Source organism: Mustela putorius, unplaced genomic scaffold (assembly GCF_011764305.1).
Source record: "Mustela putorius furo isolate JIRA1106 unplaced genomic scaffold, ASM1176430v1.1 tig00003834_pilon_pilon_pilon, whole genome shotgun sequence".
Classification (NCBI taxonomy): Eukaryota; Metazoa; Chordata; class Mammalia; order Carnivora; family Mustelidae; genus Mustela; species Mustela putorius.
The window spans coordinates 100,090,336-100,117,868 of NW_025421987.1; the positions used below are offsets into that span (position 1 = coordinate 100,090,336).

The window sequence follows — 27,533 nt, forward strand, 5'->3', positions numbered from 1 at the left end:
ATAAATGTGTATTAGGTACAAGCTCTGTTAGAGGCTAGTTATAGGCAGGTGAGGCGAGGATCAATTCACCTAGACATAATTGTAGACATAATTTTGCAATTCAACCTAAGTACCGTCCTGTGGTCACTCCACCGCGTTTCTGCAACCTTTGCCACTGACTGTCAATCTCCTCATCGAGACCTTCCCGATCCCCCGCTATTCACCGGTTTCCCCCTAGCCGCTAGGACTTCCCGTGAAAGGCGGGTGGAAAACTACAACTCCCGGCAGCCTCTGCAGCGGGGCCGCAGAAGAAAACGCGCAGGCGTGCGGGCCGGCCCCCGCGCGCAGGCGCTCTGCGAACGCCCGCTGAGCTGGGTCTCACTGCTGGGTGCGCGGCGGCGGAGAGCGAGGCCTGGTGAGCACCGGCGCTGGCCGGCTGTTGGAGCTTGTGCGCGGGAGAGGTACGGCGGGCCGGCTAGCGAGCGAGCGCCTCACCCCAGCATCGGCACCGGGATCGGTTGCCTTGAACCTGGTGAGTGCGGGGCCCCGTGGCTCCGGCCCCTCCCCCTCCCGCTGGCGGATCCGGCAGTCCTCGGCGGGACCCGGGAGAGGCCCCGGGGCGAGGGCGGGCGCCGGTCGGCCTCGAGCTCGAGTCCCAGGGCCCGGGCGCTCGCGGCTCGTCCGTGCGTCACGGGCCCGGCTGTCCTAACGGCCGCGCGGCCGGCGGAGGGGAAGGTGGGGGTGGGGAGCGCTGGTGTGATTGCCATCGGGAACGCCGGTCGAGGCGAGGCGGGGCGGGGCGGCGGCGGGGCTGGAACCGGCGTTGGGGACTGCGGGGCGCCGAGGCAGCGGGGCGGAGAGGAGGCGAGCGCTGAGTCTGCGCGGCGGCCGGGCGTGAGCGGGCGGGAGGCGGGGGTGGGCAGCGCAGAGTGCTGGGACTAAGGCAGAAGGGAGTGGGGGGCGCGGGTGGAAATCCTGATCGGGGCTGGAAGGGACGGTCTCGGCAATTCACAAGTTAGAGCCCGAGCCGGAGCCGGTGGTTGGGAGGGAGAGGGGCGGGGGTGGAGAGGGACGACTGCAGTTTACAGATGTCATAACAACACGGGCCTGAAGCGGCTGACCGGGGTGTGGTAATTATAGGAATGACTGAACTTCGTCTGCTCAGAGTGTGAGGGGTGATGCGAGGGAAACAGCGAAGTAGGAGATGAAGCGCAAAATGGGAGGGGAAATCCCAAGGATGACTGGAGTCAGGGAAGTCGTTTCGAAGGAAAGAATTTAATGTGCCACTTCTCAGGGAAAGATTGCAGAATTGTGGGGTTTTTAGGTTTTAAATTCGGAATAAACATTTTGAAGTTATTTTTCTAGAACATGCTAATAAATTCTATTCTTACTTTTCCCCGTCCTCTTTTTCTTTAAGAAACAGTTTCTTCAAAACCCCTATTTCTCAGCGGTAGATGAGTAAGTGATTTTCCCCTCTCTTGTTGTTTCAAGGCTCTTTCTTGACAGTAACTTGTTCTTGTGTTTGTAATATTTTGAAACGGGTTCAGGAGTTATTCCCCCTTAAAAATTGAGGAGATGAAATTTTAACTTTTTTGTTTTTTAATTTTAACTTTTCAAAGGAAAGTGATAATGAAGTCTGTTGTAGTTTTACTGAAATCATTTATTCTTGGAGGGCACTGTATATACCTGATTGTAAGATGGAGGACTTGAGAGAAAGGAATGAAATTTGCCCTCCTTTCCAGATACTGTGCTGAATCCCTTAGGTATAGTAAAACATCTAATCCTCATGGTAACTTTGAAGTAGATGTTAATTTATTTGATTCTACCGATAAAACTTTGAAGGCCAGAAAAGTAACTTAAGCAAGGTTATATAGCTCTTGTTGGAACCAGCCTTAGAACCGAAGATTACTGCCATTTTAAGAATTATTCCTTAAAAAAAATAAAAAAAAATAAAAATCTCTCCTCTTCTTTCATGTTTTGTTCTGTTTTTTGTTTTTTGTTTTGTTCATTTAGTGAATACTTACTGACTGTGCTGAGACTAGGGACACAACTGGTCAAAACACTTTACTATGTCATGGAAATGATAATCTAATGTAATGAATATATGTATTAACTGCATGGCATTTTATCAGTCTTTATAATTGAGCAGAAACTATACTCTAGTAAACAGCAGAGGAAGTTCAGATGGAATCAGACATGAGCCTTGAGGAATTTACAGTCTAGTAGAGAAACAAAACATATAAAAACATAGAATAAACTAAATGACAGAAGTAAAAACCTCTCCTGAAGTCAGTATACTTGCATTTTGTTACTTAGGTCCTCTTCGTAGACCTGTGATTTAATATTACGGGCATTGGCTTTTATCTAGGATTGGTACATAATAAAGGACAAAAAAAAAAAATCTTCATTGCCATCCAAAACACTTTCTCATTTATTTATTGGTCTTTATAAAGGAGATAAGTTAGAGACAAATTCTTTTTAAGACAAATTGATACACTTTTTTATTTTAAACAAGTGACTGATTTTATTAGGTCATTTGTGTTTTGTAAGCCCTCCTCTTGCTCTTTACACTTTGGCTGTCAGGAGGTTCAGAGCTGTGTCCAATTTTTATAATTTTCTTTCTTTCTTCTTCTCTTTTCTAAGATTTTATTTATTTGGCAGAGAGAGAGAGCCCAATGTAGGGCTCCATGTGGGGCTTGATCCCAGGACCCTGGGATCATGATCTGAACCCACGGCAGATGCTTAATGACTGAGCCACCCAGGCGCCCCTGTTTTTATAATTTTCTTTAGCCTCAACTGTTATAAACTATACCAGATAGTTTGGAATTTCTGTCAGTTGTTTCCTGGTCTATTTTCTTTGTTCTCTGTTGCTCTCAATTTAGTTTCTACCTTTTCCCTTTCATTTGAGATTAAGGATTATACCTTGTTTTTAGCTTCAGTTGTTTTAGCATAGTGTTTGTTAAATTAATGATTGTCATGATGATTTATGATGTTTGTGTTAAGTCTGTCACATTGTTTTTTAGAAATATGTGAGAATACTTTGTATAAAATCAGTTTTGAGACTTTGGGTCATGCAAGTAAAAGTGACTGACCTAGTGATAAAGGTAATTCCCTATTACTCAAAGTCTTTGTTATAAGATTGCTGTACTTTGCAGATATTATGAATTCAGCCATAATAATGGAAGAAAACGTTGGAAATGGTAAACAATTCAATTAGCTGATTGGGGCTGATTTCATTCTGTTTTTGCTGCAGTAAGCAGGAGGTGGCCCCTGGCCAATGGGGGGCCTGCATTAGAAACTTGAGGTCCTGCAGTGGAAGAGCAGGGATGAAGACTGATGGAACCTACTGTTCTGTTTTTTTTTTTTTTTTAAGCTGTTACAACTCCACAAAGAACTGTGAAGTGATAAAATGTTTCTGACCTAGTGAGGTAGATTAATTAGGACAGTTCTTGAAAGCAGGCAATAATCCAGAATGTGGATAATAGGGATAATCTTCTTCACATAACAAGAATAATACTGCCCTTCATATACAAAGATAAGTCTGCTTACTCATCGTGATTGATTTTCCAGTGTGAGGAGGGATATGTGCTGAGTAGTCCATGAGTCTCTGTATTCTGACCAACAACGCAGCTTGGGGCCAGAATGGGGGCTTGTAGCTAGGGAACAGAAAGACAGGCATGAGGGACTAACATCTATTGATGGATCAGGCATTACATTAAGTATTTTCACTTAATTATCCTTGCAAAACCACTTTGAGGAGGTAGTTTCATGTACAGGGTGATTAGGTAACTTGCCCTATTTCACATAGTATGTGATGGAGCTGGAATTCAGACAGGGCTATTTGTACTATGTTCACATCAACCATTGAAGCTTGGTTTTTGTCTTAGTTTGCAGTTCACTCTCTAGAGCAGAACAAACTAGGTGTAGTTCTTTTAGCATCATGAAATGATTTTGTGAAGACCTAATTTGCTAACAGGGGAAGAAAGACTGTTCAAGTCCTTGTTATATTGCCATTAAAAAAAATACAGGTTTTTAATTAGAATACTGTATGAAAAACAACTGTCCCTTGTCCCAGCCCCTGCACTTTTAGAGCCTACCCTCCCCTCCAGCCCCTTTTATAAAAAAGTAGGCTCCATGCCCAGTGTGGAACTCTATGCAGGGCTTGAACTCATGACCCTGAGATCAAGAGTCAGATGCTTAAATGATTGAGCCACACAGGTGCCCCTACCTCTTTTTTTTTTTTTTTAAGCTGTTTACTTTCATATTAATTAATAATTTGCTTCTGTTTTTTTCTTGATATAGCAATTTCAGGGGTTCTCTGTTGACTTTCCTCTGTACACATTGCCTCTCCCATCCTCCCAGTATAATTGACATAGTTCTTTATTAAGTCAATATTCAAAGTGTTTACAGTATTACAGCCATGTAAATATTCATAGTTGCACCATGTACTTTATTATGATGTCATTTCTTCTGTTAACCAGTTTGTGTTTTTCCAGGAGTTAATACCTTTTTTTACCCTCCCTTCATTTCCCGAGATAGCTGTCCTGGAACTTGCCGTGCTTTTATTGCTGTCTGGACTGGTTATTTTCTAGGCCTACTTGCCACCTGTTACCCTGGAACTTCTCTTTACATCACCCTTAAAATTCTCTTTGCCTTTCTCCTATAATGGGTCTTCTATTTCCCATATTTTCTTTAGCCTCCTGAGAAAGGATACCTGGGAAGTAAAAACTTTCTGAATGCATGATTGAAATAAATCTCCATTCTCTCTTACCATTTCATCAGTAATTTGGCTAGGTATAAAATTGTAGGCTTAAAAAGTTTGGAAGTCATAGCTTGGTTTCTTGCATTCCATTGTTGCTGTTGAAATCCAAAACTATTCTGATTATTTGTTTGTGACCTTGCCATCTTATAGAAACTTTTCGATATTATTTTTAACCCCTGAAATTGAATGATAATGTGCCTACGTAGGGTTTTTTGGTTTTATTTTGTTTAATTTAAGGGAACTCCATGGATGCTTACAAATTGGAAGCTTATGTCCTTTAGTTCTGGAAAAACATTTTTTATTATGTTTTGGACTTTAGGTAAAAAGGGTTTTAAAGTTAATTATGCTTCTCAGTTCTTGATGTACTATCATGAGGCTGTACAGGGTTCTTTAAATTTTCCTTCCATTTCTAAGCCCTACTTCCCCATTGCCCTTTTTAGCAGGTATCCACTGCATTGTGATTGATAGGTTTCTTGATTTATGTGAATCATTGAATCATTGTGAAATATGTTGTATTTTGTGTCTGTGTGTATGTATTTAGTTTATGTATTATAGACCTTGTTCTGTTTCTCATTTTTTTTATTCAACATTGTTTTGGAGACCTTTCTGTTCTGTTTTGTGTACATATAGTTGTATATAATATAATTCCATAATATGCATCTACCACATTTTTTTCTGTCCCACCTTGCTGGCATCAGAAATACACTGTAGTAAATATACTCTTAGTTGTATATTATTATGGACCTGTGTGAAAAGTTCTCTGGGGTATATATACCTAGGAGTGGAATTCCTGGGTCATAGAAAGGGAGCACTAATTTATGTGCTCACTAGAACTTCAGAAGGGTGTTGTTTGCCCACATCTTTGTCAGTACTTGGTTTTATTCAACTTTCTAGTATTTGCCAGTCTGATGGATATAAAGTAGGTGTCTCATTGCTTCAGTTTACCTTCTCTGATTACTAATGAGTTTGAGCACCTCTTGGATTCATTCAGGTTTTCCCTTTTGAAAACTGTCAGTTTTGCCCTTAGTTTCTTTTTCCTTTGGGTTGCTGTTTTTCTTTTTGGTTTGCGGAAATTCCTTGTGGAGGTTAATTTTGAGTGGTCTGTTGATTTTAGGCTTGGAAAATATCTTCTCTAAGATATTGTCTCTCTGTTAATTTTGTCTCTAGTGTCTTTCCTTGAATGGATATTCTAAATTTGATACCTTGTTTCTTTGATAGTATGTTCTTCATCAGTTCTTTTGTTCTCTGTTGGAATTTGTATTATTTGGGTATTGGAACTCATAGGTTGTTCTTTTATTTTTTTTAAAGTCTTTTTAAAAGATTTTATTTATTTGGTAGGGAGAGAAAGTACAAGCAGGGGGAATGGCAGGGAGAGGGAGAAGCAGACTCCCTGATGAGCAGAGAACTTGATGGGGGATTTGATCCTAGGACCTTGGGATCATGACTTGAGCTGAAGGCAGATGCTTAACTGACTGAGCCACCTAGGCAACTTTCATAGGTTGTTCTTTTAATTTTCTCCCCCCCCCTTTCTTTCCATCACTTAGTCTTTTTGTTCTGCTTCCTAAGAAATTTCCTCAGTGTTATGTTCCAACCTTTCTATTGAGTTTTTAATTTCTGTCTACATTTTATTTCTTAGAACTCATTCTGTGTTATAGTATCTTTATATTGTTTCATAGACACTATAATTCTTTTGAAGATTTTAATGATAGTTTTTAAGTTTTGTTTTTTCTTCCCTCTTTGTTCTGTTTCTTCTAAGTTCCTTTTTTTGTTGTTTCTATTGCAGTCTTTTCTGTATAGAGGCTTTCCCCAGCCATAATCATATATGGCTGTCCATTCATATTTAAGAGTGAAGTGCCAAAAACTGAACTGAAAATTCTGTAGGTGCGGCTTATTAAAGATGGTCATTTATGGGAGGAGGGGACACTATTAGGTCTTTTTCTTGGGCTGGTCAGTTTCCTTGAGAAAGAGAGCCTCCAGTCCCTTGAGGGGAGGTTATGTACACCTGGCTGCTATGTTTTGAGAACTTAGAAAAGGAGCTGGAGTTCTCGCTGTTCATTGTGTTCTTGTAATCCTGTTTTCTGTGTGGCATATCACTCCCAGTTTACCTGTACTGGAGACCTCCATTTTGGAGTCTCTTTAGTTTGGTTTCTTCAGAGTAATCTCCACAATTGTAGGGTTAGGAGGGATGGTTGCTTACTTCGGAGCAGTGGGGGAGGAAATCTGGCTGTGATGACTAGTTTGTAGACTTCCAACTAACCTTCTGGGTTTTTTCCTCCCTAACCCTTCAGAGGGTTATGGGAGTACTGTGAGGACTCCTGCTTGTGGACAGTGTGAATCAGCTTCTTTGCAGGTGCTTAGGCTTTAGAGTTCTCCACTTTGCTAGTATAATATCACTTGACCATCTGTTTTATAGTTTCTGACAAGGTTTTGACATCTTATATGTGATTCTGTCCTTTTCTCTCTATCCCGTGGGTCATTCCTTAAAAAAAAAAAAAGTTAAAATTTTAGTGTTAATCGGTCTACCATATTTACCATTTTATTTCTTTATATAGACTTTTAAAAAAAAATTTGAGTTGAAACACAGTACTACATTAATACATAAACTTTATTTTCTGGAACGTCCATTCTTTTCATAACATTTGAGGGACTGCTATATGCCTAGTCCTATACTTAATATTGAAGATTAAAATTTAAAATTTCTGGGGGGCACCTGGCTGGCTTGGTTGGTGGAGTGTGCAGCTTTTTGGAGGGTTGTGGGTTCAAGTCCCATGTTGGGTGTAGAGATTACTTAAAAATAAATTTTTTAAAAAACGATTTTATTTATTTATTTGACAGAGAGAGACAGCACAAGCAGGCAGAGGGAGAGAGAGAAGTAGGTTCCCTGCTGAGCAAGGAGCTCAATGTGGGACTCAGTCCCAGGACCCTGGGATCGTGACCTGAGCTGAAGGCAGCTGCTTAACCTACTGAGCCACCCAGGCATCCCTTAAAATTAAAATCTTAAAAAATTAAAATTTCTGAGCTTTGTTAATATATTTCTGAGTTGTTAATATATTTTGGGAAGAAGGTTACATCCTGTATGTGCTGCTTATTTTGGAATGTGAAAACCCTCATAAGTGCCCTATGTGGTAGATATGTTACAGAACTTATTAATTTCAGTAATGAATATGAATTGGATTAAGGCAGATTTGCAGTTTTTCTTTTTTCACATGAAGGAACGCTTTACATGCATTACACCATTTTGAGGAAAGATTTATTAAAAAAAAAAATCCAAGGTCCTGAGTGGCTCAATCAGTGAATGGAGTGTTAGACTCTTGATTTTGGCTCAGGTCGTGATCTCAGGGTCCTGGGATTGAGCCCTGCTTCAGGCTCTGCACTCAGAGAGGAGTCTGCTCTCTCCAGGATTCTCTCCTTCTGTCCTTTACCTTCCTCTGGCCCCCATGGGCATGCAGTTGCGGGCTCTCTTTTTAAAGATTTTTTATTTATTTGAGGGAGAGAGACAGCATGAGGAAGGGAAGGGGAAGAAGCAGAGGGAGAAGCAGACTAACCCCTGAGCAAGGAACCTGAAGTGACCAGATCCAGGCCCTGGGGTCATGACCTGAGTCGAAGGCAGATGCTTAATGTACTGAGCCATCCACATGCCCTTCTCTCTCTTAAATAAATAAATCTTTAAAGAAAAGTTAAAAAATAAAAATAAAAATTCCAACTACATATATAAAGGAAGAGGTGGTTTTTTTTTTTTTTTAAAGACCTAAAGTGTTCAATTAGAACTTTGATGAAATAGCAGAACATTGAGTTGATAAAATTCTAGGCGAAAGTGAAGAACGTAGTTTTCAGTGTTTTAGGTAGGCTGGGAAGCTTCACTGTAGTAAATAATATGCTTTCAGCTCTACTGTTTGAAAGTATTTCTTATTGTATAAATAGTATATTGCTTACTGTAGAAAATTTGGAAGATAGAGAAAAATAAGAACTTGCTCTTGAAATTTTTATATACCACTTTAAATTATGAATGTTTTAAAGGTATAGAGAATAATATTAGTTGGATTTTTGTTCCCAACATCCAGATTTTTTCATATGTTTGTATTATTTTTCTCATTTCTCAGTATGTCATTTCCTTAATATCCTCATTTTGGAATTTTTAGGTTTACAATTTTTCACTAATAATTACAGTGCAGCAAACTGTCTTATACTTACTGCTAATTTTATTTCCTCTTGGTATATTCCAAAAGTGGAATTACTGAATCCTAGGGTATGGGTTTCTAAAATCCTTAGTAAATATTTTCCCTTAAATGTTTTGCTATTGAGAAGGTCTTTGGAGAACACTGCAAGTTGGGAACCTTGAGATACTGGAAGGTGAGGTCAATATTAGGGTCAGAGGTTACAGTCAGCTCTTCAGTGGAAGAAAGTTTGAAGCTGGGACTTGAAAGAAAGTAGGTATTTCTATTAGATTAGTGGGGTTAGAACTCCAAGATGTAACCAGAGATGGTACAGTGAATCATGTCTGCAGCATTGAGGTCTCATAGGAGAGACTTAAGGCAATGTTTTTCAGACTTTGCCCCCACTAGAATATCTCTAAAATAAAGGAGTTCTTTGAATTATTTTATAGGAAAGGAAATGGGTTGGATATTTTCAATTTTACTTTTCTTCTCTAATTTATTAAGATCTTTTAAAAGGACCTGCTACCATTTGATTAGAAGTTGGTGGCAAATGAGTAATTAATAGTCGCAAATGAACTTAAAACCTTTTTATACTTAAATTCATTTATGCTTATATTTATAGGTCCATAACTTATTTTGTAGTCATACTTTCTTGTGGTCATGTATTCTAATACAGTTATGCTTGGTTTATATGTAAGTAAATTAACTGTATTAGCGTTTCATGGTGTTTCACAAAGAATATGGTGAATGTTAAATATTCAGAATTTTTAGTGTGTGTTTGTGATTTACAAACTGGGTGGATTGACTCAGCACCCTAAATATGTACTATCTTGAATATAATAAAATATAAAAAGATAGACATTCAGTGTGTTGGGTATAGATTGATGTAGGATGGAGAGTATTTATTGACTCAGTCAAGGCCAAGGGATCTTGTAGGACAAAGAAGTTCAAATTTGATTTAAGATGTGCTAAAGATTCATTCCTAGATCCTTAGGCATTGAAGTAATACAGTGAAAAAGGTGTTGAGATTAATAGAGAGCTGTGTGAAGGATGGCTTGAAGAGCAGAGAGCCAGAGGTTAAGGAAGGGTGGGTTAGAATTCTTGCAGTTCTGTGGATATAGGGTTGACAAGGACCGGGACTAGACTGGTGGAATACACAGGAGCAGATAAAGTCAAACACTTTGGATAGACTAATAAGGAAAATTTGATAACTAAATGAACATGAAGAAGCAAGTGGAAGATTTCATTTCGGAAGAGAAATGCATTTATATTTACCACCAAGTTTGCATCTGGCTTTTAATTTTTTGCTTTCTTAGCTTTATTTCCCTAGAAAACATGGAAAATTAGGCATAATGGCTTTAATTTTAAAGGCTTCTTGTTCTTGAGAAGGTATTTTGAAAAGTTATTAACAGAAATTTAGGATTTTTAATTAATTGTCTAAGTGATAATATAAAAATATTTGATTAGGATTAGGAAAATTTTCATGCTATTACTTTGTTATTTCTCCTGTAATCCTCTGTAGATTTTGTTTCATTTCTTCGTTACCAGAGTTCCTTTCAATCCAACTTAAGCCCACATTTCAGCTGAATTTTGCGTTTTTGGTAAAGATTTTGCTCCTTTATAGTTTTATCTTTTCTTCTTCTTCTTCTTCTTCTTCTTTTTTTTTTTTTTTAAGATTTTATTTATTTATTTGACAGAGATTACAAGCAGGCAGAGAGACAGGCAGAGAGAGAGGAGGAAGCAGGCTCCCCGCTAAGCAGAGAGCCCGATGCGGGGCTCGATCCCAGGACCCTGAGATCATGACCTGAGCCGAAGGCAGAGGCTATAACCCACTGAGCCACCCAGGCACCCCTATAGGATTTTTCAACTGCAGATGTATATCAGAATATATTTGGGAATCTTTGAAAGAAGAAGCAAAACACCAGAGACCTAGTATGTGCCTCAGGCTTACTAATCAAATTCTTTGGAAGGACAGTTGAGATATGTTTTTTAAAAAACTCTCCCATGTGACAGATCAAATCCCCTCTTGAACCCACAAGGAGGGGCAGCCAACCAATCTCAGTTACCAATATGAGTAAATACATATTTAAGATTTTTTAATACAGGCTTTCTATTTTAGAGCACTTTTAGGTTCATAACAAAATTGAGTGGAAAGTAGAGTTCCGATGTATCCCACTATCTTCCCCACCATCAACATATGCATCAGCTTGTTACAATTATTTTAATGGAACCAACACTGATAAATTGTTATCATCCAGAGTCCATAGTTTACATTAAGTTTATATTCATTCTTCATGTTGTACATCTATGGGTTTTGACAAATGTATTTTGACAGGTATCCACCATTAGAGTATCATGCAGAATAGTTTCTCAGTTCCCTAAAAATCTTTTCTGCTCTGCCTTTCATCCCTCCCACTCCATAAACACTTGGCAACCATTGATCTTTTAACAGTTTACATAGTTTTGCCTTTTGAGAATGTCATATAATTGGAATCATACCCACATGTTTTTTCAAAACATTCTCAATGTGACATATACCCTGTCCTCCACAAAAAGGCGGGGAGGATGGTGTTATTTTACATAATCTCATTTATGGATACTGGAAATTTTTCTTTTTCCTGGAAATTATGGATACTAGAAATTTTTCTTTTATGGGTTTTTTTTTTTTAATTGAAGTATAGTTGACACAATGTTACATTAGCTTCAGGTATACAAGGTACTGATTCTATAATTTTATACCTGTACAGTGCTCATAAGTGTAGCTACTATATGTCACCTTATAACATTATTAGAGTACCATTGGCTGTATTCCGTAGAAGGTGCTGTACTTTCATCCCTGTAACTTACTCATTCCATAACTGAAAGTCTGTATTTCCCGCTTCCCTTAACTTCTTTTGCCCATCCCCCTACTCCCCTTCCCTCTGGCAAACCGCCAGTTTGTTTTTTATATTCTTGGATTGGTTTTGCTTTTTTGCTTGTTTGCTTTGTTTTTTAGGTTCCTCATATAATTAAAATCTTAGGGTATTTGTCTTTGAGTTATTTCACTTAGTGTAATACCCTCTAGGTACACCCATGTTGTTGCAAAGTCGCAAGATTCTTTTTTTTTTTGTGGCAGAGTAATATTCCATTGTATATATATATACACCATGTCTTTTTAATTCATTCTTGGTGGACATTCAGGTTCCTTCCATATCTTGACTGTTGTAAACAATGCTGCAATAAACATATGGGTACATATATCTTTTCAAATGAGTGTTTCCTTTTCTTTTGGGTAAATACCCCATTGTGGAATTACTGGATCATTTGATGATTCTATTTTTAATTTTTGAGGAACCTCTGTACTGTTTTCTGTAGTGGCTACACCAATTTGAATTTGCACCAACAGTACATGAGGGTTCCTTTTTCTCCACATCCTCTGCAACACTTGATATTTCTTATCTTTTTGATACAGATTTGTTTGGTGTTAGGTAATATTTCATTGTAATTTTGATTTGTGGTATAGAAGTTTTTAAGAAAATACTAACATGGAGTTTAAAAGGATGATACACCATGACCAAGTGTGTTTATTTAAAGAATCCGTCTTCAATATCAAGAAATCTAGTAATATTTCACCATATTTAATATGTCAAAGTAGATAAATTTGATCATTTTAATAACCACCAAAAAGTGATTTGATAAAATTCAACACACATTTCAGGTTTTAAAAATTAGTAAAGTAGGGACGCCTTGGTGGCTCAGTCATTAAGCATCTGCCTTCAGCTCAGGCCATGATCCCCGGGGTCCTGGGATTGAGCCCTGCATTGGGCTCCCTGCTCAGCAGGGAATCTGCTTCTCCCTCTCCCACTGCCTTTTCTGTGTTCTCTATCTTGCTGTGGTTTCTCTGTCAAATAAATAAGTAAAATCTTTTAAAAAACCTAGTAAAATAGGTATGGATGGCTGGTACTTAGATGTCATTTTTTGTTTGTTTCAATTTTTTTTTTCAGTGTTCCAGGATTCATTGGTTTATGCACCACACCCAGTGCTCTATGCAATATGTGCCCTCCTTAATACCCACCATCAGGCCCACCCAACCCTCCACTCCCCTCCCCTCCAAAACCCTCAGTTTGTTTCTCAGAGTCCATAGTCTCTCATGGTTCATTTCCCCCTTTGATTTCCCCCAACTCACTTCTCTCTTCCTCTCATGTCCTATGTGTTATTCCTTATGCTCCACAAGTAAGTGAAACCATATGATAATTGACTTTCTCTGTTTGACTTATTTCACTCAGCATAATCTCCTCCAGTCCTCTCCATGTTGATACAAAAGTTGGGTATTCATCCCTTCTGATGGAGGCATAATACTCCATTGTATAGATGGATCATATCTTCTTTATCCATTCGTCTTTTCAAGGGCATCTTGGCTCTTTCCACAGTTTGGCGATATGGCCATTGCTGCTATCAACGTTAGGGTACAGGTGGCCCTTCTTTTCACTACATCTGTATCTTTGGGGTAAATACCCAGTAGTGTAATTGCAGGGTCATAGGGTAGCTCTATTTTTAATTTCTTAAGGAATCTCCACACTGTTTTCCAAAGTGGCTGCACCAACTTGCATTCCTACCAATAGTGTAAGAAGGTTCACCTTTCTTCACATCCTCTCCAACACTTGTGTCTTGTTAATTTTGGCCATTCTAACTGGTGTGAGGTGGTATCTCAATGTGGTTTTGATTTGAATTTCCCTGATGGCTAATGATGAACATTTTTTCATATGTCTGTTAGTCATTTGTATGTTTTCTTTGGAGAACTGTCTGTTTATGTCTTCTGCCCATTTTTTGATGTGTTTATCTGTTTTGTGACTGTTGAGTTTGAGAAGTTCTTTATAGATCTTGATATCAGCCCTTTGTAGATGTCATTTTTTAAAAAAGTATCTCAGAACAGCAGTGCAACACAACTGGAGCTCGTTGATTACTGTTAGGGATGCATGGTGGTACAGCCATTTTGAAAAACAGTATGACAATCTTACAGAAGTAAGCATATTGTTACCATATGACCCAGCAGTGTCACTGCAGGTTGTTACCGAAGAAAAATGAAAATACTTGTTCATACAAAAACCATATATGAAAGTTTATAGTGGCTTACTCATAATCACCAGAAAATGCAAACAACCCAAATGTCTATCAAGTGGTGAATAAAGTGTGGAATACAGTGGAATACAATTCAGCAATAAAAAGAATGAATTACTGCTAGATAAAACAACATTATGAATATTAAATTAGTTGATACTGACTAAAAGAAGCCACACTCAAAGGTTACATATTGGATGGTTCCATTTATTTTACTTCCTGGAAAATGCAAAACTGTAGGGACAGAAATAAATCACTAAGTGCTTTAAGTGTTAAAGAGTTAAAGTGTTAAGTGTTGGAGTGGATTTACTAGGAGGAGACCTTATAGAACTTTTTCATAGTAAAGAAAATATTCTGTTTGTGGTGGTATTTACTTAAATGTTAAGTTTTACTTTATGTAAATTATAAATAATACCTTAGTAAACCTGACTTAAAAAAAATACCCTAGTTATCATGTTTAGTTAACAAAATATTAGACATAGATCAAAACCAGAAATGAGATAAAATTGCCTGCTCTAACCTTTGTTGCTTAATTAACATTGTAACTTTGTCCTGGAAGTATAGTTAAATATTTTTAAATAGGAAGTGAAATGGAATACTAACTTTAGAATGGAGGAGGCAGAAGTTGCAATTGTTTAGAGATATTAAATATTGAGAGTGTCAGAAACAATTCAGTAGCTGATTTAATTCATTGGCTGGATTAAAAAATTTATGTATAGTAATTTTTTCATATATAGACAGTAGCTGATTAGAATATATTGGAAGGAAATTTTACATTTATCATTGCAATAAAAAAGATAAGTGTAATACATGTTTAATTCCTGACCAAGAAGACAGTATTTTAAAGATGTTGAATTTCCTTAATCTATGATTAGAATGTTATCTGAATGTCTAATGACTATTTTTTCCTTAAGACAAAAATGATTGGGAACGCTTGGGTAGCTCAGTCGGTTAAGTGTCTGCTTTCAGTTCAGGTTATGATTCCAGGGTCCTGAGATTGAGTCCTGAATCAGACTCATTGCCTGGCGAGGAACCTGCTTCTCCTTTTGCCTGCTGCTTCCCCTGCTTACGCGTGCGTGCTCTCTTTCTTTCCGTCTCTGACAAATAAATCTTTCAAAAAACCAAAAATGACTGGATTAAGGGTTCTTAAAGTTTTTGGCCTGGGAACTTGTTTACACTCTTAATTTACTGAAGACCCCAGAGAACTTTTGTTTATGATGCTTTTTTGTATTTGTTACTGTTTACTGTATTAGAAATTAAAACAAAATTTTATTTTATTTTTTATTTTTTAAAAGATTTTATTTATTTATTGACAGGCAGAGATCACAAGTAGGCGGAGAGGCAGGCAGAGAGAGAGAGGAAGAAGCAGGCTCCCTGCTGAGCAGAGAGCCCGATGCGGGGCTCGATCCCAGGACCCTGGGATCATGACCTGAGCCGAAGGCAGAGGCTTTAACCCACTGAGCCACCCAGGCGCCCCAGAAATTAAAACAAAATTTTAGAACAGAAATACATAGCACACATTCTATTAGGTGTCAGAGTGATGAAGTCATCATGTAATAAAGCTTCTGAAAAGCTTAGGCGTGAAAGTAAAAAAAAAAAAAAACCATATATAAATTTTAGTATTACAAAAATCGTTTTCACGAGAAGCATTTTTTCACATATGATACAGTCAAATGTGGAAAAGTTTGAATCAGTCTTGAGTTAACAGTGATGGTGGTGGGGAACTGATGCACTCATATTCACTGGTGTACATTGGCACACTAAGCACATTGTTTTACGGCGTACTTGGACTATCAAAATTTTGAGTGCACATACTTTAGATCTTAAGTTCCACTGTTTAGAATTCATTATTGGATATAATTGCAGAATATGTGCAAATACATGAAGGAGAATACTGGTTACAGCATTGTTTGTAATAGAAAATTGGAGATAAGCTTAAAGGTCAGTGATGTTTAGGGTCTGGTCATTATGGTATAAAAACTAGTATATTAAAAGTAATTTAGCTCTGTGGGCATTATATGGAAGATTGTCCAGAGTTAAAGCAAAAGTGCAGAATTGTGTTTCTAATTTCCCATCAGTGTACAACAAAAACCAAAAGGTTTTATAGTCGTATAACCAGTTTTTGAAAGGATATGCAGAGAGCTTGATGGTGGTTACCTTTAGGTGGGGGTACATTTTCATTTCTCTGTTTATACCCTTTCGTATTGTTTTTTTTTAATGTGAGCCTTTCTGTAATTTAAAAGGGAAGAATATTTCAAAGGCACAAATGCACTATATGGATGATAGAAATTATTAGTTTGAGCATTAGAGCCATTTGTGAGTTCTTGGATACTGCAGTTTAGCAAAAAAAGAAAGAAAACGGGTGCTTGCTTTTCTCATGTCTGTGTACTTTTGAAGAGCAGTTTTTCTAATCCAGTCTACTTACTGCTGTTCTTTATCAGTTGTATTTTCTAACGTCTGTCCTTTAATTTGTACGCTTATGTTTTGTGGGTCTTTCTCTTTTAACTTCCAACTGCTGAAATTTTATCTATCCTTCAAAACCTAGCTGAAACACCATCTCCTTAATGGAGCTATACCCCATCACTTTAGTCAGAAGAGGTTTTTTTTTGAACCTTTAGAACTATTTATAGCCATTTCTTTATTACACAAATATCAGGTGTGAGCTATATATGGGCTGGACAGTGGGAGTATGCTTTCATCTTCTCTTCACCTTAGAAGGTAATACCCCCATTGTGCAAATGAGGAAACCAAGGCTGACAGAATTTAGTATTTTTTCTACATCACTGTGCTGAGAAGTAAATTTGAAAACAGGACTTCAAGGCCAGCCCTCTTCTCTGGGCTAGCTTCTTATGTCACTGTAATAAAAGGAAGCAAGTAAATAGTAGTTTTATATGAGCATTTCTTTCCTTTTAGATTTTTTTTAATTAAAAAAAATTTTTTTTTTGCGGTAATTTCAAGCTTACAGGAGTTTTAAGGAGTGTACAAAGGTCCTCTTTTTACCCTTCACCCCACTCCTCAGTTGTTCATTTTACCTTTAACTCCATCTGTTTTATCACTTACTCTTTCTCTCTGTATATGTGTATTCCTGACATTGCCTTCCCTTAATTATGTGCCCTTCCCGCTCCATGTTGAGTACAGGTTTGCAGTTACTGAAGCCCAGTTGTTTTTTGGTATGGTTAAACTTTATCTAGGTCTTGCCTGTTGCCATAGTCTTTCTCCTTTCTTTGGCCTAAAACTTCTGATTCTTGAACTTGGGTCATCATTGTAACACTGCTATTATAATGCTATACCGTGATACTTCAGAGCCAAAATACTGCTTGCATTAGGAATCCAGCTTTTTTCTCTAGATCATTTCTCAGCACCGTTAAATGATTCCTTCATAATTATTTTCAAATTCTCATCTGCAGTTTCTCTGCCTTTCAAAAACAAAATACCACTGAATGTATGTATTAGTCTGCTTGGGCAGCCATAAAAAATAACACAGATTGGGTGGCTTAAACAACAGAATTCACTTTATCCCAGTTCTGGAGCTTAGAAGTCCAAGATCAAGGTGCCAACAGGGTTGGTTTCTGGTGGGGCTTATCTTCCTTACGTGTGGATGACTACCTTCTCCGTCTTTCCTCACATGCCTTTTTTTTGTGTGTACATGGCAGGGGGAGATGGGGGAAGGTATTGCTGGTGTCTTTTTCTCTTCTTGTAAAGACAGTAATCCTGCTGGATTAGGACCCCACTGTTACAAACCCATTTAACTTTACCTCCTTAAAGGCCATGTATCCAAATGTAGTCGTTATGGAATTTAGGGCTTTAGTCTTATAGTTGGTAGGAGGGAGCACAGTTCAGTCCATAACAGTAGAACATCAGGTTTATAATCAGGAACCTAGGTTCATATCCTTGCTGTGTCTTGTATTAAGTGTGTAACCCTGGCTGAGTCACTTAACCTTTTTTAGCATCCTGAATCCTTAACTGTAAAGGATGAGAATAATTTTGCCTTGTATGCTTGTTAATAGATTCAGGTAAAATAGATGTTGCAACATAGCATGTTATAAATCAAATGATTCTCAATCCAGGCTTGGAGTAAAATCATCTTAAAAATAATTGTTTTATGAATTCCAGCCTGACAGTACAGGGAGCTCTACAGCCTCACTCCCTAGTAAAATTGGGGGAAACTTGAAAAACAACTATTAAAAGCTTCTGGAAGTGATCCTAGGGCATACAGTAAATGAAGAGCTTCCAGTTGGAGAGAAGGTTTTCTTGGGAGGAGCAGGATATCAGGATTTCTTGTCCTACGCTTAGCTGCCTGGTGCTTAGGTTAAGTTCTGGGGATATGTGGTAGAGAGGCAGAGGACTACCTTCTATCCAGTTCCCACTGTGGAACAGAAGCTCTACCTGGGTGCAGAGCTGGTGGGAGTACTGGGGAATAGGTATCTTTTCTGTTTTCTAAGGTGGTGATTCCATGTCAGAAGAGGCAAGCTGGTAAGACCTCAGGCTGCCACCTACCCTAAACAAAATAACTCCACTCCAAAAGGGGAGCTCTCAGAGAAGTGTGCTGTTGCCTGGACTCCCACATTGGGGTTCTGGGTCAGAGATTTGGTTGGGTAGTTAGGGGGAAAAGTCTGTCAGAAAATAGCTCTTAATCTCTTCAAGGAATTGACTTACCAGGGATCCCAGATAAGAGTAATAGCTGACTTCTCAGCAGAAACAATGGAGGCCAGAGGCAGTGTAATAATATATTCCAAGTACTCATAGACAAATACATACAGTCAACCAAAAATCCTGTATATCCAGCGAAGCTCTCTTTTTAAAATGACAGTGAAATGAAGATTTTCCCAGATAAACAGGAACTGAGAGCGTTTATTACTAGCAGACCCTTGCAAGAATGCTAAAGGAAGTTCTTCAGGCTGAATGCAGGTGATCCCAGATGGTAATTTGAATCCATATGAGGAAAGAATACCAGTAAAGGTAATTTTAAAAGAATATAAGAATACGAATATAAGAATAAAAGAATATAGTATATTTTTCTTCTTTTCACTTTAAACTGATTTAAAAAGCAGTTTTGGGGGTGTGTAGATGGTGCAGTTGTTTAGGTGTGTGACTCTTGGTTATGCTTAGGTCACAATCACAGGGTCATGAGATGGAGCCTTGTGTTGGGCTTGTGCTTCACCTGGAGTCTGCTTCAGATTCTCTCTCCCCATGCCACTCCTGCTTGTGCTAGCTTTTGTTCTCTTTCTCTCCCACTGAAATAAATAAATAAATCTTTTTAAAAAAGTTGTATAAAATAATATAATGTGTTCTTGGGCCTGTAAGGTGTAGAAATGTAGTATATTTGTAATGTATCTGTCAATAGCAGCACATAGGAGGTGAGTAGAGGCAAAGCTATGTCAAACTAAGAAAATGACTATAGGTGTTAAAGTCATAATTATAATGCATTGTTGGATTTGTAACATTAAATGTAATATATATCACCACAATGCCGTCAAATGGAGGAAAAGGCAATAGAACTATATAGCACAACATTTCTATATCTTTCTGGAATTAAGCTAGTATAAGTCTAAAGCTGCTGTAAGTCTGAAGTTAAAATGTGTATCGTAAGCCCTTGAGCAGTCCCTAGGGGCAAAAACAAAACAAAAAAATACAGTGAAAAGGTCATTAAAGAAATTTAAGTGCTGCATTAAGTAGTCACTTAATGCAAAAGAAAACAGTCAAAGAGTAGTAAAGGGACAAAAAAGACATGAGACACATAGAAAATAAAAAAACAGTCATAAATCAACTATGTAAGTAATATTAAGCATGAATTGATTAAACTATATAATAAAAGGCAGAGATGTCAGAGTGTCCAACTATATGCTCTCTACAAGAGATATACTTTAAGTTTAAAGATACAAATACATTGAAAGTATAAGGATGAGAATATATCTATTCAAACAGCAACCACAAGAAACGTGAAGTGGCTATACTAATATCAGAAAAAGTAGACCTTAAAACAAAAAATGTCACTAGAGGGAAAGGGATGAAAGAGCCAACCCATTAGAAAGGTGAAAGTTTTAAATATATATGGATCTAGTAACAGCACCAAAATACAAGAAACAAAGCCTGACAGAAATGAAGAGAAAAATAGACAATTTAGCAGTAATGGTTGGGAGACTGCACTATGCCACTTTAGTAATGGACAAAACAACTAGGCATAAGATCACCAAAGAAACCATACCACAAGCCAGCTAGAGCTAGGAGACATCTGTAGAACACCACCAGCACCCAGCCACAATAGAATATACATTCTTCTCAAGTGAATGTGGGACATTTTCAAGGATAAACCATTGCTAGGTCACAAAACATCTTAAAAGGATTGAAATAATACAAAAGTTGTCCTCTCACTACAGTGGAAAGAAACTAGAAATCACTAACAAAACTTTGGGGAACTCACAAATATGTGGAAATTAACATACTTCCGAATAACCAGTAGGTCAAAGAACAAATGAAAAGAGAAATCAAAAAATAGTTTGAGATAAGTAAAAATGAAGTTACCACTTAAGAAAACATGGAATACAGCTAAAGCAGTGCTTATAGGGAAACTAATAACAAGTAATAGATGCTTATATAAAGAAAGAAGATCTCAAATCAATAACTGTCCACCTTAAGTCACTGGAAAAAAGAAGAGCAAAGTAAACCTAAAACAAGCAGAAGGAGGGAAATAATAAAGTAGAAATTAACAAACTAGAAAATAGAAAAAAATAGAGAAGATTAAGGAAACAAAAACTGGTTCTTTGAAAAGATCAGCAGAATTGGTAGGCCTTTAGCCACACTTACATAGAAAAAAAGAGGACTTAAATTACTTGAAGTACAAATAACAGATGAAACATTACTACTGGGATTACAAAAATGGGAAGGGTTGTAAAGGAATACTATGCCCAACTGCATGGCAATAAATTACATAGCTTAGATAAAATGGGCAACTTTGTAAAGATTTATTTATTTATTTTTGAGAGAGTGAGCACAAGGGGGAGGGAGGTAAAGAGGTAGAAGGAGAGAAAGAGAATCTCAAGCAGACTTCCTGCTCTGGAGCCTGTCACAGAATTCGAGCTCACAGCTCTGAGATCATGAGACCTGAAACAAAACCAAGAGTTGGACACCCAGCTGTCTGAGTTACCCAGGTGCCCCCCAAATGGACAAATTTTTAGAAAGATGGATACTGAAACTGACTTATATAGACAGACCGAATAGACCTAAATAGCAAGTGGAGAGATTGGATTAATCATAAAGCTACCCACAGAGAAAAGCGCAGACCCATATGGCTTCACTGCTAAATTCTACCAAACATTTAAAGAAGAATTAATGCTAATTCTTCCTAAAAACTGAGAGGGGGAACACTTCTCAGTTTATTTTATGAAGCTAGTATTAGTGTTACCCTGATACCAGAGACATCACAAGAAGACTACAGACTTCACCTTACAAAGATGAACACAAAAATCCTCTAAATACTAGCAAGCCTAATTGACCACATATAAAAAGGATTTTACACCACAACCAAGTGGCATAATATCCCAGAAATGCAAGGTTAGTGTGAAGTGCACAAACCAATTAATATAACATATAACATATCAGGAAATAAACAAAAGTCACATTGTTCTCATAATAGAAAATAAATTTGATGAAATCTAACACCCTTTAATGATAAAAACACCCAAAAAACAAGGACTAGAATGGAACTTCTTCAATATGAATAAAGACACCTAAAAAATACTCAAAGACAACATCATACTTAATGGGGAAAACTGAACACTCTTCCTCTGCAATCAGGAATAAGACAAGAGTGCCTGCTTTCTCCATTTCTACCTAGAGGTTCTAGTTATGGCAATTTTGAAAAAAAAAAAAAAAAGAAGGAAAAGAAAGAAAAATACACAAAGACCTCAAGATTGAAAAGAAAGAAAACTGTCTCTGACAGATGATATGGTTTTTGTATGAAATGACTTAGAAAAATCCTAAGGAATCCACTAAAAAATACTAGAATGCTAATACACAAGTTCAGCAGAGTTGGAGAATACAAAATTGGTATACAAAAATTTATTGTAATTTCTATAGACTTGTCATGAACAATCCAAAAGTGAAATCAAGAAAAATTCCATTTGCAATAGCATCAAAAAAATTAAAATAGAAAAAAATTTAACAAAGAATTATGAAACACTGAAAACTATAAAATATTGTTGAAAGAAACTAGAGAAGATCTAAGAGAAAAATATCCTGTCTGTAGATTGGAAGATTTAACATTAAGATGGCATATTGACCTACAGATTCAGTGTAGTCCTTATCAGAATCCCAGCTTGCTTCTTTGTAGAAACTGACAAACTGATCCTAAAAATCATATGGAATTGCAGGGTGTCTAGAAGAGCCAAAATAATCTTGACTAAGATAGGAGGACTTCCTGATTTCAAAACTTACTACAAAAATGGTAGTCAATATTGTGTGGAATCAGCACAAAGATATACATACAGATCAGATCAATGGAATATAATTGAGTTGAGAAATAAAACCACATAGATGTGGTTAATTTGTCTTTCAACAAGGGTATCAAGACCATTCAATGGAGAAAGAATAGCCTTTTCAACAAATGGTGCGTGGAGCAAATGGGTAGCTGTATGTGAAATAATATAGTTGGACCCTTACCGCATACCATGAATAATAATTAACTCAAAGTAGATGACAGACCTAAATGTAAGAGCTAAAACTTTAAAACTCTTAGAAGGAAACTTAGGGTTAAGAATCCCAAAGTATGACACTAAAAGCATGAGCAACAGGAAAATAGATTAATTTGTACATCATCAAAAGGAAAAACTATGCTTCAAAGGACACCATTAAGAAAGTGAGAAGAAAACCTGTAGAGTGGAAGAAAATATGTAAAGACTGTATATCTGATAAGGGACTTTTCTTTTTTTTTTTTAAAGCAGTCCATTATTTTTAGAGAGAGAGCACTTGAGTGGGGAAGGGGAAGCAGACTCCACACTGAGCAGGGAGCCCAATGCAGGGCTTGATTCCATGACCCTGAAATCACGATAGGAGCTGAAACCAGGAGTTAGATGCTCAACCAACTGGGCCACTCAGGCACCACTCTGATAAGGGACTTCAGTCTAGAATATATAAAGAATTTTTATAACCTTAATGATAAAAAAAAAAACAATTTAAAAATGGGCAAAGAATCTGAATTGACTTTTTAGGGAGGATATACAGTTAGAAAATATGTGAAAGGACAGCAAACATCAAAAATTATGATAATAGAGAAATTGGCAGCCCCTTTACACTGCTGGTAGGAATGTAAAATAGCTCAGCATTTTGGAAAAATAGTTTGACAGTTCCTCAAATGATTAAACAGAGTTACCATGTGACCTAACAGTTTGATTCCTAGGTATATGCCCAAGAAAAATAAAAGCATATATCTACATAAAATCCTGTCCAGAGATGTTTATGGAAGCAAGATGTTTATGGAAGCCCAAAAGTGGAAAGACCCCAAATGTCTATCAGTTGATGAGTAGATATAAAATATAATGGGGTATATCCATATGATGGGGTAGTATTCAGTCATAAAAAGGAATAAACTGTTGATACATGTTGCAACATAGATGAACTTTAAAAATATGCTAAGTGAAAGAAGCAAGGCACAGAAGATCATATGTATGATTCTGTTTGTATGAAATGTCCTGGATAGGAGTGATACCCAAGTGGTACACAGTTTCTTTCTGAGGTGATGAAAACGTTAAAAAATTGACTGTGGTAATGGTTTGCACATAGATGTGAAAATATGAAAGCTATTGACATGTACACTTTAATAAATCTCCTAAAAAAAAATAACAATTTCAGCTGTGCTGTTAGAATAACAGAACTCTTTACCATGAGCCAACCTCATTTGTTCTCTTCCTTTTTCTCATTTTTGTAGAAATCATGACTACCCCAGGAAAAGAGAACTTTCGCCTGAAAAGTTACAAAAATAAGTCCCTGAATCCTGATGAGATGCGCAGAAGGAGGGAGGAAGAGGGATTGCAGTTACGCAAGCAGAAAAGAGAAGAGCAGGTAAATCCTTTATCCTTATTAATTTATTTTAAAGAACTAAATTTTCCATTTTAAGCCTGAAACTACTTCAGTTTTGATTTTGTTAGATATGTATATGTGTGTAGATATGTGCCCCTGTCATAAAATCTATGTGTTTCGGGAATTGGGAAGAGGAAATGATGAAAAGTCAAGAATAAAGAAATCTCTCAAGTTCTCATATTTCCAATACAACCACTGTTTAATATTTCAGCCTGTTTGTTTTTAGTGTATTTTATTTTTTTAAAGTTGCAACTTGCTTAAGTTTTATGTGCATGTTTGTTAATGAATTCTCAAGTGATCAGTAAAATGCTGTTTTTCATTATCATCTTTAATATGAAAATTTGTAAACATACAAAATTAATAGTGAACTTCATAAATTCCCGTTTGCAATCAGTAATTGTCAGTATTTTGTTGTACTTGCTTCGTGTCTGTCTTTACATTTATTATGTAGTATTTTAAAACAAAAATCTCCAGGAATATGTCTTTTTACCCCTAAATTAATTCTGTATGATTCATTAGGACATTGATTTTTTTATTTTTAAAAAATTTTTGGTCATTTTTAACTGACAATGTCTGAACATCTGCAGGAGGATTTGGGAGTCACTGTCACTTTACCTTCCTCCTAAAATGCCTAGAATGAATGGTATATCCCTTTTGGCAAAGAAATTTAAAGACACTTAGGTGACTTTTTTTTTTTTTTTTTTGCTAAGGAGAGACTTTTGAGCTTGGAAGGACCATTTGATCCCCATGGTACAAAAGCTCCATAAAAGACAAATGAATGAGTCAGAATTTTTCATACATGAGAAATAAAGTAATCTGTCATAAATATTTTGCATTTATAGTGAGCTGGTCTCAAAATACACTCTTCTTTTGGGTAACACTGCACTGCAGAATCCAGTTAGTTAAAGTCCAAGAGTACATTACAACCCCAGTGTTTTTTTTGTTAGGGCTGTAGATGTTTGACTTAAACACTGTCATTATACTATTATTTTGGGGGCAAAGAATTTATAATATTATAATGGAGTTTATATTAAGTGGAGTAAATTAAGAGTAAATTAAAAGGATGAGTTTCTCTGGGTTTCTTATCTCTTTTTTCATCTCTGTGTCTTATTTGAAGTGGAACCTTTCATTGAACTTTTGTAGTAGCTTCTATTGTGGAGGTAAACTTCAGAAATCATAACATTGTTACATATTTATATTCCCGTATGTGAATGTGAATACATGAATATATACACATGAGCCCAAGTGTAGGTCTGAATAGAACCACCAGCCTATGCATCATATTTGGCATAAAGCCATTTGAAGATGTGATAATGACCCTCTGCTATTAACAGTGTTCATTTTATTGTCTTCTTGGTGATAGGTGATGCCATGTTATATCAATAAAATAAATTTTTCGTATTCACTTACTTGCCTGAAGACAAATGCTCTGTATCATTAATATATCAAGTTTGGCCCCATATATTGAACTGAAAATATTTGTAGTTGAAGTTCTATCATGTTCATTGTATGAGATCTAAAATTGTACTAAGGCTTTAATAAGTTTCTGGAATATTGCTCTATTTCAGATCTTAATTTTTTTATTTCATCCTTTATTATATAGAGAGAACTGGTAAAAGCAATCAGGCTTCTTAATATCATAACAGTGCTTATTTGATGCCTCATTTGTAAAATAGTAAATATTAGTAAAATATAGATTCATTTAGGTACGTTTATCTTTCACAGTTGCTTTGTCATTTATCGGGAAAAGTCACAGGCTTAAGCCAGCTGACAAGCTAGATGTGAGGGTAGCGCAGGAGTTAATGTTGCCAAGTGCTCAAAAGATAACTAACTGCATCTTGAGGGCTGTCCTTTTATCAGACTAACATTTAATTTTTGTTATATCTAGGCAACACTTACAGGATAGAACACTTAATGGATAGAGGATAAGTGACCTCTACCCATCTGGCCCTCACAGACCAATCTAAAATTTATTTTTGGCAAAAATTATACTAGTTGGTGTCATTCTGATTAAGCCAGTACTTGTAAATTTGAATTAAGCAGACTCTTGTTAATTTATAGTGATAGTGAATAGGTAACCTAGTGCTGCTGAAAGTTCATAAAACCCATTATGGTGATGAATGGAGGTTTGCTTGATGTTTTTAGTTAAAAGAAATATTTTGTAAAGTGAGCAAGTTGATAACCTTGTGGACAGGCAACTTTCCACATTTATTAACTTGGTTGACAAGTTCAGTTAACATGTAGCCTGTAGTTAAGGTGTATAGATCATGATTGTTTTGGCAGATTTTTCTTTTTTATTATTATTTTTAAAGATTTTATTTATTAGAGCACAAGTAGAGGGAGAGGGAGATGCAGACCCTCTGCTGAGGAGGGAGCCCGATGCAAGACTCGATCCCAGGACTCTGGGATCATGACGCAAGCTGAAGACAGCTGCTTAAACGACTGAGCCACCTAGGCGCCCCTGTTTTTTCTTTTTTAAAACCTATTTTTCTCTGAGTAAGACATGCACATTTGAAAAAATTAAATAATACTATAATACTTGAAACCCAACCACCAGTGTTCCTGGTCTCATTCCCAAGGTAAACCACTTTCAATCCTCTTGACTATTTATCAATTTAAAAATATTACCTATTGATGTTCTGTTATGATAGGTGAAGATTTAAGCTCCTACACTATGTTTCCCTTGCTTGTATTCTCAGTATAGTTATACTACAGTATATAAGTATTATTTATTGCTGAACTGAATAGTATACTGTGGTTACATTTCCTTTCTTTATACTTTGTTTTTACTGGAGTTGTCTGATTTTTTTTTACCTGCTTGGCTTCATATTCCTAACTGTCTTTTTTGTTTGTTTCTTTGTTTTCAATTCTCTTCTACAGCTCTTTCAAGTAATTTTTATCTAATTTTCTGTGTGGTTAAACTTCTCAGATAATTTCTCAGCTCTATTTTTTTTTCTGCTAGAGACCTACACCCTACATTTTTTGTCCTCTTGCACCAGTCAGAATTGTTAATCCTCTGTTCTGGCTGGATAGCTGTAGTCTTAGGACTTCCCTCTGCTGAGTATTTTTCAGGTCTTATCATGTCATCATCCTTATAATGTACATGGTATGGTGTTTCCAATTTCAAATTCTAGTTGTTGATCTGCAGTTGTATTACAAATCATAATTGTATCTTGCCATATTAAAGACCACGACTTACGGATGTAAATTTTGCAATACAGTGGATGTAATTTTAGTTACTAGGTGTGATTTTGGAGTCATGCAAATGCTTTTAAGTATTTGTGAAACAAAAAGAAGTAATAATGAAGGAAGAAATCCTTAAGAATAAACGAGGAATTAAATGGCCCTAACTGTGTGTCATGCTTGTAGCTAAACCACACTGAGAGGCAGTACTTTAATACACTTTAAAATGTGGCAAATAATTAATTTTCTCTACTGGGCAGTATTTTAAGGACAAAAAGAAGTAT

At 36.8% G+C, this 27,533-nt stretch overlaps 1 protein-coding gene across 1 annotated transcript in view; it reads left to right on the forward strand.

Moving 5' to 3' along the window:
- The first annotated feature begins 314 nt into the window (after positions 1–314).
- Positions 315–27,533, forward strand: part of KPNA1 (karyopherin subunit alpha 1) — a 66,796-nt gene continuing 39,577 nt past the window's right edge. Inside the window, exons 1-2 of the mRNA XM_004745464.3 lie at positions 315–511; positions 23,915–24,048. Of these exons, the coding sequence (XP_004745521.1) occupies positions 23,920–24,048 (129 nt within the window). The 5' untranslated portion in view covers positions 315–511; positions 23,915–23,919. The remainder of the gene's footprint in view (positions 512–23,914; positions 24,049–27,533) is intronic.